Source organism: Triplophysa dalaica, chromosome 12, assembly GCF_015846415.1.
Source record: "Triplophysa dalaica isolate WHDGS20190420 chromosome 12, ASM1584641v1, whole genome shotgun sequence".
Lineage (NCBI taxonomy): Eukaryota > Metazoa > Chordata > Actinopteri > Cypriniformes > Nemacheilidae > Triplophysa > Triplophysa dalaica.
This window is the reverse complement of record NC_079553.1, coordinates 12,847,180-12,861,279: the sequence shown is the minus strand read 5'-3', so window position 1 is coordinate 12,861,279 and position 14,100 is coordinate 12,847,180. Positions and strand designations below refer to the sequence as shown.

The 14,100-nt window shown below is 36.8% G+C and overlaps 1 protein-coding gene across 1 annotated transcript in view; it reads left to right on the top strand.

Annotated features, from left to right (window-relative positions):
- Nucleotides 1–10,435, top strand: part of cobl (cordon-bleu WH2 repeat protein) — a 78,573-nt gene extending 68,138 nt beyond the window's left edge. The window contains 6 exon segments of the mRNA XM_056762079.1: nucleotides 3,137–3,392; nucleotides 5,315–5,430; nucleotides 5,521–7,319; nucleotides 7,406–7,525; nucleotides 8,899–9,159; nucleotides 9,260–10,435. Of these exon segments, the coding sequence (XP_056618057.1) occupies nucleotides 3,137–3,392; nucleotides 5,315–5,430; nucleotides 5,521–7,319; nucleotides 7,406–7,525; nucleotides 8,899–9,159; nucleotides 9,260–9,343 (2,636 nt within the window). The 3' untranslated portion in view covers nucleotides 9,344–10,435.
- The last annotated feature ends 3,665 nt before the right edge of the window (nucleotides 10,436–14,100 follow it).

The window sequence follows — 14,100 nt, the reverse complement described above, 5'->3', positions numbered from 1 at the left end:
TCATCTTCCTCTGCCTGATGGCATTCTACTCATCTGCTTCCACCTTGTTTCTTGCTGTTTTACCTATACATTAACTTAACTTAACTCAAGCCAACACGTGAGACTTGAGATCTTTTTTATTGTCTGTACATAAACTCATTTTTTTTGTATTGCAACTGATTAGCTTAAGAAACCGTGTGTATGAAGGGAACCCTACAGCGGTTTAGAGGTATTAATACGTGGATATTTGAGAAGCTTGGATTGATATTGGGAAATGGTTGGAGGGATGTTAAAGCATGTGATGTAATGTTCACTGGTCAAAGACAGACTTTAAATCCATACACAGGTTAGATAACAAAACAAGTTTTGTTTTATACCTGTTGAATGTTGGTTTGTTTAAAATATTGTCTGAAAGGAATTATGGGTTGGTAAACCACGCATTTTCTATGTGAGGCTACAATAAATGAATTAAGAATATCATTGTCCTTGTTTACATATGCTACGTTTTGAATCGCGTGTTAAACTTTTCGTTGGACTTTCAGAACTTTGTGCACTTTGTTTTGAAAAATGCTTTCTCTTTGGCTACAAGGGTCTGTGTGATTGGTTTTTATTAAATGATTTGAGATATACCTACTCTGGATGTTTGAGTTTGCTCTTTTATTCAGATTACATTTACGATGATGTTAGCTGTAAGATATTTGCCTTATGATGTCACAGGATAATAAAAGCATATATTATAAGCATATATATTATGATAACTAGGGTAGTAAAGGGCAGTTTTGTCTGTTAAGCAAATGAGTTAGTAAGTGTTAGCTGATGTCTACTGTAAATGTTACGTGAGGTAAATTAAAATTCTGAACATTCTGAGACTTTTCAATCTGTTGTTAGTGTGAGTCCACGCTGCAGGACATTACCACAACTACAGTGTATAATAACTACCACTATGTGCTATTAATTTCTTAGGAATTTTTAATCAAATGCTACTTAGGTCCTGTTAATAACGTGTGCATTGAATGCTAATTCCCTCTGGAAATGAACCAAAAATGTAGTTTCAACGGTTTGTGACCTTGGACGATCTCCTCGTGTGATTTCCTGCAAAGTAAGGTGCTTTATTCATTTCGCATGTCGATGTACTGTAGGTGAGAGCTTCGCATGGGTTTGTTTAAAATCAAGACAAGGATACTCCAGCAGTATTTTAGTGATTATAGAAATTGCTCTTTAATTGAAGAAGCATGAGCATGCATTTGACTGAGTAGATTTGGGAGCATTTGGTTATGATTGGTGTGGCTGTGAGAGTTCATGATTTAGACGATACCGTGTGTGTAACTCACTGCAGTGAAGTCTGACTAATATACTGTATGTTATGACAATTCAGATTCATGTAGTATATATCCTACATGAGGTGGGACTGAGTTTTCATTTTAAGCTCTTAACTCTTTCACCGCCATTGACGAGATATCTAGTCATTTAAAAAAAAACGTCTCCCCGCCAAAGACGAGTGCTTACGGCAATTAGTGTTTGTACTTTTGTACAGCAGGTGGTGCTATTACAAACCTTTGGGAAAGAGTACAGAATCCCAGAACCTAGAACGTATATATGGTTTAGCGGTTTTTAGTGGAATCCGGGTGGAATCTTTGACAAAAAAGGTTAATTATCTCAACTGTTTAATCAAAATGATGCACTTTTGAAGAAACCTACCCACATCTACGGAGTGATATAAAACGAACAAATGAAGATAGAAGAATACGGTTTCTTTTGTTTTAAAGCTGAGACTCTGTTCTTTCATTTGACATATTGTTTGTCCATATATTCTTTACAGAACATTTACTGTGAGCCATAAAAAATTGGTAAAAAATGTTTAAAAAACGCTGATAACGATAACCAATCATTCTTGAATATTTGAAGCCAATAGCCGATATATTAGCCGAAAGCTGTTCTCAATAGCCACAAGTCTAACAGGTCTCAAGAAATATGCTTTTGTTCCTATAATTTAGACTTATAAATATCTACATTCTACATCAACAATGTTTTGCTATTAGGAGTAAGTGAATGGTCATAACAGAAAGACAGTAGTCTACTGGATTTTAACTGTGACCAGTGTGCAGCTGAAGTGTTTCAATCCAGAGGAAATTATTAATAGTTTATCAGCTATAATATACCGGCCTAAATTGTCTAATTCGGTTTATTTCCATTGTCAAAGTGTATAATTTTGGCCAATGACTCAAACTCTTACACATTTAACATTTAGAAATGTCCATTTACCGTCCGATACTGATATGGCCGATAATTTATTGTGCATCCTACCTGCAATCTAAAGTCCTTATCTTAGATGTAGAAGTTTGTCTCACAGTTTGATTTCATTAATATTTCTGATGTTGTGTTATGTGACACTGTTTCACTCATGTCGTGAGATGTCATGCGCTGCTAATCGATAGTGCTTCTGTGTGTTTATGTTTGTGTGTGTGCATGCACAAGCACATCAACTCTTGCTGTGGTTGCAGCTGGCGTTTATATGAGCTCTGCTGGGAAACGGCTGGGAAACAGTTTGTGAGTCACAATGAATCCAGGAACTGGCCTCTCCTCCGCTTAACTGCCCAAACCTGAACACACACACATTAATTTACACACCAAGTTCAACCAAAGGTTCCTCCAGCAAAACATCTCGGTCTCTCTTTTAAAGTAGCTGTTGAAAAGCTTTTTTAATTTAGTCATTTTAAATGCAAACTCTGTAATTACTGCATTGTGGAATGCAAGTAGGTAAGAAGATCAGTGGATTAAAAAGCGTTAATAGATCAGGAGGCTGCTTTCCACAAATGTTTTTTAAGAGCAAAGTCAGCTATGTTTAGTTTGTTTGGCTATTATCCATGACCCACATTCCACCTGATTTTATTTACATATATCTTACCTTTGGCAAGAATGTGGAACACAGATCTGTTTACACTTTAAAAAGTTTATTATTAGAACTATTCACATTTCAGAGAGGAATGTGAGATGCTAAATACGATATGTAGCGAGTCATCCACCATCCATAATGTTTTATTGTGCATGTATTAACAGAGACTGTGGCAAGCTTTTTGTACTAATTCTCTTTGTAGCATGGGACATCCAAAGTAGCATCAGGACATCAATAACAATATCATTTTACTTTCTCTTCCAGCATGGCTACGTTCAGCTCATGAGAAGGTCGAAACGGTTTCTGTGGGCAGCAGTGAGAGCTTTGCCGACCAGGGCTATGCAGCGTCAGAGGGCATGGCAGAGGAGCCAGGTCCGGTTTCTCACTGTGAAATGATCCAATCAGCATCATCCGTGAACATCATGTCTCTGAATGGTGGCCCAGCTGTGGCTGTAAAGCAGTCCAAAGACTCTTCCAGTGACAGCGATGAGGGCTGTGCTACCTGGGGCTCCAGACACAGGTACACAGCCACTTTCACTACAGACCTTCACAACACAGAAAAACGGTGACTCTTCAAATAATCTGTTTTTGATGTTGGGAACATTTTTACTTTAGTTTTCAGCATATGACTTTTCAACAACAAACATTCATAATTTTTTTATTGACTGCACCTAAACAGAAAAACATCCATCGCTTTATTGCGCTTTTATTTGTCTGCTGGACAGGAAGCTAAACCTCTTCCAGGAAGAGTGGAGACAGAGCAGATGATTTATCTCTTTCATTCTGTCTTCATTATGTTTACAACCATAAGATTATTTGCATATTCATTTTAGGCATCTATGCATTTAGATCATGCCGATGTTCCTACAGGGCTGACTGTAAAGTCAAGGTAGAATTTTTTAACTTTGCTTCATGGAGCTGAGGATTTTGGGGCCGGATTCACAAAATATTCTTAAGAAATTTTTTAACTCTCATATTTTTTTCTCAAATTTAAATTTAAGGAAAGTCAGGAATGTTACAGTATATATGTAGACCAAATTGATCTTGGGAAAAAATGAAGAAGAATCCAAATTCTCAAAAACAAAAGCTTTCGTAAATATTATCTTAAAGGACTAGTTCACAAAAAAATTAAATTCTTTCATCATTTACTCACCCTCTGTTTGTTTCAAACCTATATACATTTCTTTGTTCTGTTAAACACGAAGAAAGATATTTATAAGAATATTAGCCATTTTCAGTTCTTTGACATCATCCACTACCACAGTAGAAAAAAATATTGTATCTTTTTTAAGTCTGTTGAACACAAAGTGAGATATTTTGAAGAAAAAAAAAACAGTTCTGGGGCACCTTTGACAACCATTTAATTTCCTACAATGGCAGTCAATGATGTCAACATTCTTCCAAATATCTTTCTGTGTACTTCAGAACAAAGTGATTTATACAGGTATGAAACGACATGAGGCTGAATGAATGATGACAGAATTTTCATTTTTGGGTGAACTATCACTTTAAAATAAAAATTCCCTCAGGGTCGTCTTTAATCTCAAAAGGTAGATTGTTTAATACATGTATTTGGTTGTTTTAAATATGACATGTATTGTATTGAGCCAGAGTCACCATTTTGATGTCTACTTGCCATTGTGAAATTTTTATATTGATATAATAATGATGTCTAGCTCCCTTACTTCAGCTTTCATTATTAAAAACGGTGTGCATTGTACATTTATTCTGGGACAATGCAACTTGAAATGGAAAGAAAATATTGTATAACTTTAAATAACTTTAGAATTGCACATAGGAACATTCCTACAAACTTTCTATAATTTATTGTAAGAACAATCTTATATTTTGTCTAAAGAACAGTTTCATTAATCCGGCCCCTGGTGTCTAGATTTGGCTGGTTTTGTCTTTGCTCACATATTCAGCTCCTCCCTGTAGCTCAAGTTTCTGCTTCCACACTGCTCCAGTGTCAGTAGTGACCGCCAGAATCATGTTTGTGTATAGATAGGCTTCTGAACCTATGTGGGTCCAGGACAAAAAGTTATTTCTCTAATCTAATATTGTAGACCCTTTTGTAGACATAATTGTATGTGTCAGTTTAGTACAGAACGTAAGTACTCAAAACAGCGTTCCAAAATTAACCCTCGGCAGCCGGCTGGTAACTTTAGAAGATACTCTTGTATGCAGTGAGTGTTAAGCGCATGTATGCCGGGAAACGGCTAATTCTATTTATATCCATTGTCAAAGTGGCCAAAAAAGTTAAATTTGGCCAAGACTCAAACTCTTTACACATGATACAAAGAGTGACTGAAGAAATAAGAAAAAATGAATATTGTATCAGGATATTATTGCCACTTATAAGGGTTGGCCATTTTGTTTGTTTTTTTCTTTTATAAATACACTACCAGATAAGATGTTTTTACTTATTTCTGATGCAAGTAGTGGGAATATTCAGCGAGAACATCAGCCAATCCAGCGACAGAATAGTTATGAAGAGGACCCAGAGATCACAGCTCAGATACATCTGACCCTGGCCGATTTAGATGCAAATCTAGCAGGTAAGTGATTTATGGATAAGTCAATGACAGAGAACATATACGCAGAAACCCTGTGAATAACATGTTTTTTCCATTTTTCTTCTTTATTAGACATGAATCATTCAGATAGAGCATCTGTGTTTGTGGATGAGGAAATCCCTGTGTCTATTGTTGACGTGGACATTCCAGTTACAACTATCGATGAAGTTCCTGTTGACAACAGATCCAACATCAAGGAGCATGAGTTGCCAACATTGTGCACCTCTCCGAACATCACCAAACAATCCTGTACACTATATGAGGCTATCCAAAACAAAAACAACAATGCCTGCCTGACGGTGAAGAATGTGAGACCGTCCTCAGGCATTCAGAAGCAGTTGCAAGAGCCTACGCTTCCAGACATGAAGAAAAACGTGAGTCCATCTCCAGATGAACAGAAGCAGCTGAAAGAGCGTAAACCTATAGACATTAAGAAAAACACAAGTCTACCTTTAGTCGCCCAGAAACATTCACAAAAGAATAAGCTCAGAGACAATAAAGAACAAAAATTTGACACTAAGGGTAAAGGTGAGACTGAAATACCAAATGGACAGAATAACATTGTATCACAGAAGTCTCAAAGTCAGATGGTGCGTCCTGCTGTTCAAAGCGGTCAGAAGGTTCCTGACTACAGGCTGAACTCTGAACCTGCCGTCCAGAGGCTTAACACAGAGACTGTAAAAAAAGAAAGGACGCCTGCTATCAAAGCCCCAGCAATTCAAGGTAAGATCACCCAGAGCTCAGTCTCCAGATTTGGAATGAAGACCTTCGTAGTCATCCCTCCCAAACCAGCTGTGTCTCAGACACAAAAGCCTGCTGGCTCTCTAGTCGTGGGTGCCATTAAGATTGACGAACAGGGAAACATGGTTACAAGGAGACAGATAAACACTGTCACAGAGAAATATGCCACGAATGAAGAGGTCACGAGTGCAGGAGAATCCTCACTAGGACAAGCGAAAGCCTTCTGGAGCTCAGCAGAGAGGGAAGACCAATCAACTATGGCCAACCAAGGTAGCACAGTGAAGAATGAAGATGCATCTGGAGTCTTTAAAATTGCAGAGAAATCAATTTTAGAAGAAAGACCCAAAGAGGTGATTATTTTGGAAAGGAACCCCATTTCTGTAGTAGTAAGCAATCCTTCATTCCCAGATCCTGCGCAGAAATCTTCTTTCACTGGTGAAGGACGAGATCTCTCCTTTCTGAAACCCTCCAAAAGAACATCAAGCCAATATGTAGCTTCTGCCATTGCTAAAAACAGCAGCATTTACACTACTAAAATAACCACCCTCCAGGAGCCAACAGAGTCTGTTGTCAGAGTTCAAAAACCTTTCAGTCAGCGGCTCAATAATGAGAATAAACCTAAAAATGCACCTTCATTGGCTTTGCAAAAACCTGCCACCACTTTAAAACCCACAGAAGGTTCAGTGCCTTCTTTTGCAGGACCCAAACGCTCACAGTCATACCCCAGAAATGTAGAAAAGGTGTCGAATTCTGAAAATTTCAGAAGTGTTGAAGAAACTCTAATTGGGGCAGATAAACCCAAATCATTAGATTCCGTAAATAAAGTCCAGGTCATCACACAAACGTCTTCTCACATTAAACCCATTGAATCCTTCTCTAAAAAAGCCACATCAATCCCAGACACCACCTCTCACATACAGATGCCAACACACTTCACAAGTCAACCTCTTAGAAAGAAGCCAGAACTGCAAAAGACTGAGCTTCAGTCAGAACCCAACCAAACTAACATGTTCGGACCCTTGAAGAAGATCAAGCCTGTTGTTTTTAAGCCTGTCCAGAAGGAAGCTTCTCTCCATAGCTCACTAATGGAGGCCATTCAGTCTGGAGAGGGGATTGAACGCCTTAAAAAGGTAAACTGTAAATCACAGAATGTCTTTCATTGTTCCAGGAAATGTAAAATGATTGAGGAATAAAAATGATTTTTTGGTGTGTCCAGGTATCTGATTATTCTAGTAACCGCACTGGTAAGAAGCCGCCGTATGTTGATGCAGAGAACGAGCGTTCAGCACTTCTGTCAGCAATCAGAGCTCCAACCAACTCATCCAGACTGAAGAAGGTACATTGAATAACAAGATTGATATTTCAAGATATTTATTTGTCGCATGGGTCATTCTTGTATTCGATGCATTTCAGAGCAGTAACTTTACATAAAAAATGCTAAACTTTCTATCATTGTAGTTGAAGGAGGGCTTATTAAATAAGAAATTCTGGTCCAGCTCAGGATATATATATTTTTTTTCATTTGACAGGTGAAATGTCATCCCTGTTACAGGACATTCCCATCTCTTTTTTGAAAGCGTTTAGAATTAAAAGTTATGTACTATTTATATTTTCTAAGGGCAATATTTCAATGTCGTATTACTAACCAAGTATTATCTAAAAAAGCCATGTTATGTTTATGCCACATTGTAATTTGAATTCATTTCATTTAGTATAAAAAATGAGTGACCTCATCTTGCCAATTATTTTCTTGCAAGTAACTAGAAAAACATGTAAAATATACGTTGATTTTTTTTCTTTCAAAAAAAACCGGGTGGGCAGAGGGTAAACAGGACGGACACAACGTAGGTTGGACAGTAATTGGAGTGACATTGTATGCTAAACTCAGTCATTTCTACTGTACAGCAGAATTGACACGTTGATCTCGGAGGAAATTTTTTACCATGTTTCTTAACAATTCTATGAAAAATACAAGTCAACTTTTTTTATCAAAAGTATATTTTAAAACAAAAAATGTAAGACATTTGCACTGTTATGTGTTGTATAACATGGATTACGAGTAGTTCCTGTTTAAATACAGTATCCAACTGTGTATTGTACGTTAACAGTTTCTTTGTGTAACTTCCTTTCTTTTTATTCAGTATGCTGTATCATTTATACGTTAGCCATTCATTGTTTGATAAACCTGAAAAATGTATACCTCTACTTTTTAAAAAATGTTTTAATAAATGGCTGCATACAAATCCAAAGACAGCAATTACTCAACAATATGTAAAATTTAAATCTGGTAGTTGGGTGACAAATATGCGCATTGTGGCATAGGATTGCCAGATAATTTATCCACATTGCTTTTGGGTTTCAGCACTGAAAGCCTTGATGGGTTCCGTGAAATCACGTGACGAGCACAGTTTTCTACCCATTGTTGACCTATTTTCTGTTGAAACAAGAAGTTTGGGTTGGACATATTGAAGGGCTCATTCTTTATTTTATCAGAGAGTAGTTACAAAGCAATAAATTAACATTTGCTACGTGCTAGTTGTTTCAAGAGGAAGGGATTATTTGGACATTAATCTAACAGGAGTCCTTTTTTCCAAGTACATTTGTAATTTTTCTTTTGTTTATTGCTCAAAGTCGAGCTGATTTGTTGCATGTAGCTTTGATTTGCTTGTTCGTCAGTCATAACTACAACTTCATTGTTGCTTCTTTTAGACCAAATCAGGAGCAACTGAAGAGCTGGAGCAGCTCAGGAAGACTGAGGACAACAGAAATATCCAGACAGATAGTTTCTCACCTCCTCCCACCTTTCCTCCAGCTTTCATGGCACCCCCACCTCCAGCTTTTTGTCCTCCCCCACCTCCAGCTCCAAACAAGCCACCCCTAGTGTTGCCTGCCGGGGGGAACCCAGAGGTGGCTCGAGATGCTCTTCTGGAGGCCATCCGCTCCGGCTCCGCAGCCCAACGTCTGAGGAAGGTAAAACAGGGCTGATCATATTCTTATATACGTAGATCTTAAATGCAGAAGTGATTGAAATGCATAAGAACATTGCAAATGTAGATGTGTCATTTCACAGGTCCCTGTAACACAGACGAGGAGGCAAGTGAATGGAAGGCTTGGCACCATTCAGGCAACGTCTACACTTTCTCACGGACACTAGAAACTTTCACCGGATCAGAGTTTGGGTTTTCTGGAAGCCAGAGACAAATCTGGTTTTGTAGAATTTATGCTAATGCTGTTGCAGATTATGCTAACGTAGCCTTTTTATTTATAGTGATATGCTGCTTCACATGTGTGCCAATAATTGTTTGCTTAGTATCAAGCACTTTATGTTCTGCTACTGACGTTCTGAGTTTAATGTTGCATTTCTATGCTAACGCTAAAAGGCGTTTGACTTTGCTTTTTCATACAGGTAGGACTGCCTTCTATATCTTTATCAGTATTAACCTAAATAAATTATGCTGGTATATTCTGCTGTGTCACAGTATGAGGTGGTGAGCTGCAGTTTATACAGTACCACCTGCCAGTCACAATGATCATCGGTAATATGCTTGTATCAATAGTAGGTGGTAAATTTGTTGAAACTGACAGATTTGATTTTCTTTTTTTTCAAAGATATTTATATATATTCAGAATGATCGTTAGATCATAAGCTATTTGATTAGAAAAAATGTCTGTAGACTACACATCGATCTTGAAGATGTAAATTGTGTTTAAGGCTTTGTAAATACATATGCCATACATTTGGACACTTTAAAATAAAGTTATTTTGGAAACAGCGGTAAAGATACTACGTATATGACACGATTAGACATTACATTTACATTTAGTCAATGCCTTTTGAAAGCTGCTGAACTGTGATCTTAAGCTGTCATGGTGCTTCAGCTTTACTTATGCCATTGGGAATCATACACTAGAGTAAATTGTTTAATATACAGTATATTTACATAAGTTATAAATCTTTTGTTGAGGTTATGGAGTACTTTAGACAACATGACATACCTGTATGGTATGTACACTATATGTTTCTCGAATCAATGACTTGTGTGTACAAAGGCTGAAAGTTGTATATTTTGTAAAAATATACTTAAAACTAATATAATGTTTAAAATGTGACACTATAGCATTAGTGTAAAGTGATCTTTTTTTAATAATGCCTTTGTAATGTTAAAATGTATATTTGTTTGCTTTTTGATTTCAGCTCTAATTGATTTAAACTTGTAAATCAATAAACTATTTTTAGTTTAAATAACTTTACAGTTCTTTCTAGCAGAGTTATTCTCCGGAAGGAGAAATTTGTGCACTCCAAATTAAATGCTTTCATCCAGGACTATATATAATTTCATACACAGTTTTTATATTGCGTCTAGAAACTATGCCCTCTGTGTCATTGTTTAGTCTAGACTGTATAGCAATCGCTTCTATTTTATACTGAGCTTATAAACTTGACAAAATGTACTAAGGCACCTTCAAGAAATGCACGAAATGTCAGATTGATCTGCAACTGAAAGTTTCAGCATAATGTTAAACATGATTTCAATCAGTCTTCTTGTTTTAAAGCGTTTATGCTCTTATGTACAGAATAAAAGCGTTTGCCAAATGAATAAATCTATAGGTACAGGGTTACCCACAGGGTTTCATTACAAACCTAATTTAAAGGTTCAGCTCCAGTCAGGAAAAACTGGCTAGTCACGCAAGATTATACTGCACTTGAGTTTATGTCTTGACTCGTCGTTCTTGTTCTCCAGCTGTCTCTGCTGGATCTGGCAAATGTTTGGCCGTTGAGTTTTCCACATGATTTACAAAACTGACAGAAAGGCATAATAGCATAAGTGACTTTACAATTTGACAATGTTCACTTGGGGCTCATTAAAATAAGTTTTACCTGCCAAAAGATTTGACAAGGAGCTGTTACATCATCAAGATTTCAGACGGCTCCTAAACAGGTCATTTTAAAACTTAAGATTTCCAACCCTGAACATTTTATTCAAAGCGACTCAGAAAAAGCAATCACCACAGCAAAAGAACAAAATGTACATGTGCATAACAACTGAGAACAAGTTACTACAACACTGTATACTAAGTTAGAATAAAACATTTTTTGAAGAAGAATCGACCGGATAGAACAGACAGTACTAGTGTTTTTGTGTCAGATGTTGACGAAAGAAGTGAGTCTTCTGATGTTTTTTTGAAAATGACTATAACGATTTAACTCCTCTGGTGTGGATGGGCAGGTCGTTCCACCAACAACCTGCCCTGCCATAATGCATAATGTTTGTGGTTTCTATAGTCAATCTAACTTGAGCTATGATGACCTGAAAATTATTAAATGACAAGAAACTGCTATTTGAAAATGCAAGTTTGAAAGCCATGACAGTCTGGCAAAGTTATTTAAGTTTATTGGTCAAAAGGTGTGGAAATTCCTTTTAACAAGGTAATATGTGACCCTGGACAACAAAACCTTATGGGTCAATCATTTGAAATTGAGATGTTTACATAATCTGAAACGGAATAAATAAGATTTCAATTGATGTATGAGTTGTTAGAATAGGACCATATCTGGCTGAGATACAACTGTTTGAATCTCTGGAATTTGAAAGTGCAAAAGAACAAAATATTGAGAAAATGCTGTTTGAAGTTGTTAATCGGGGCAGTGTGGTAGGCCATCCACTCACAAAAATAAAGTTTAGATATATATCATAGGAAATAAACAAAATATCTTCATGGAACTTGATCTTACTTAATATCCTTATGATTTTGGGCATAAAAGCATTTTGACCCATACAATGTATTTTTGTCTTTTACTAAAAATGTTCTTGTGCTACTTAAGACTTGTTTTGTGATCCAGGGTCACACATGGTTTCGTAGCAATGCTACTATTCTTCATTGTGTATTTGAGGTCTTGCGGTTCATCCTGTTATCCTTTTGCTTTTCCGAGAGTTGTTGGACGCCTGATGAGAGCCAACAACTCTACTTCAACTAAACATTTCCAGAGTTTTCCTGTCTTACAGTATCTTTAAATTTCTGCAATGTGGTAAAATGTTAAACAACAGAAAGGGCCTGCAAATTTACAAATTGGATGTAAAATAATGGGTCACATTTTATTTCTGGTTTCATCTGCCTGGATTTATCATTTTTTATGGTTGTTTTTTACAGTGCTGCAACTTAAAGCAACACTTTTTTTAGTTTTTCGACCTTGAAATTATTTCTCTAAAATTATTTCAGTTGTAGAACAACTTAACCGGACAAATTCTACTGCCGCTGCTCATAGAGGCTACAACACTCTGTAACTTATGTGTTCGGAAGAGTGCGATATGGTTTACTTTCCAAACAACATTTCTGCCAGTGGCAGCTGGTGGACAATTTTTTTGAAAGGGCGCAAAAAACATTTGACATGTAAACGTATCATCACTGCTTCTCTAAAAAGAGGTTTAACTATCAAAGCATGTAATGGTGTTTATTAACAGTAATAACGTGCCAGTCCAAATAAAAAAAGGCAGTATCTTTTATTATTTATTATAGTAAACTGTAGTAAAATTCCTGGATGCTACAGTGTTTTTCAACCGTACCATAGTAAATATTAAGGTACAATACAGTATTTTCCACAGTTTATCAATTCATTATTGTAGAGTATGGAGTGTTCAGGAAACTCTGGAATTGTTAATAATAACCTTAGACAGAGAGTTGCCCTGTTTATTGTTTTTGTTGACCATTCACAAATAACTTTAGTAATAAGATTAACTTTAGTTCAGCAAAGAATAATAGTTGTCCATCAGGTGTCTCTTCATTTATGTGTGTTAAGCGATACAAGCTATACACACCCTGGCGACGTCCTTAGACGAGCCAATAAGAGAGGAGCCTCAGGTCACGTGCCTGCCATAAGTTTGTGTATCCCGGACAAGACAGAAATGAACCAAATACAATTTTTAATAATACTTTTAATGAATGCGAATACAACTATCATGCGAATGTAGTGTGAATTAATCTGTTTATTCCTAAATTATTTTACAATTTATAATACATGTTGAATTTTTGTTTAACTGTCTGCTTCTCTGGACAATGTGGTGGGCGGCGGCCAGGAGCCTCCTATTGACCAGCCACCACTGGATTCTGCATTTGCCGCTTCCATCAGCTTACTTAAAGAGTACATAACCTTTTTAAGGTCCTACTTCAGTTTATGTAGTGTGCAACAACACGTTCATGTACATAGAAGGTGTAAAAACAATATTGTTTCGTTCTAATAGGCAGTTATTCAATACCTTACTTCTTGACTGACTCTCAAATGAGTAGTTCCTCAATTCATCTGTCTAATCCCCTCATTTCCGCTAGCCTAGTCTGATGTGATTGGTCAGATGGTGTAGTCTGCTGTGATTGGTCTACCACGAAAGAGGCTCACGAGCTACAGTGTTTGGGGAGGAAGAGTGAAGTTTTCACCGGCAGTCCTAGCAAAACGTAGGCAGGGACTATATGTAGTGACGTACATCCGCGGCGGTTCGCGAATAGGACAAGGGACGACTCGTTTGCGTGATTCGGAGTTGTCTCCCTTTTTTCTAAGCCAATAACTTTGTTATCCATTCAACATTTACAACTTGGCAGACTGCTTACTTTCAAACACGGCAACATTACACACAGCATGAAATGTCAATTTCATGATCTCATGTTATGTACTCTTTAAACAAATTCAGGTGTATTGCGGTGCTCACTGGGAAGCTTATACAGCAACATTATTAACAACACTGGTAACGGACAATTGCATTCTCAACCGCATGGGGGACCGCTGAGCAAAACTTCTATAGTGTTCCTTTAAAAAAATAAAGGCAGCTTTAGTTAAATTGGCTTTACAAGTTACTTGATTTTAATCATATTTAACTATTAAAAATCAAATAGCATTTTCTTCAACTTTTAATATGAAGTTTA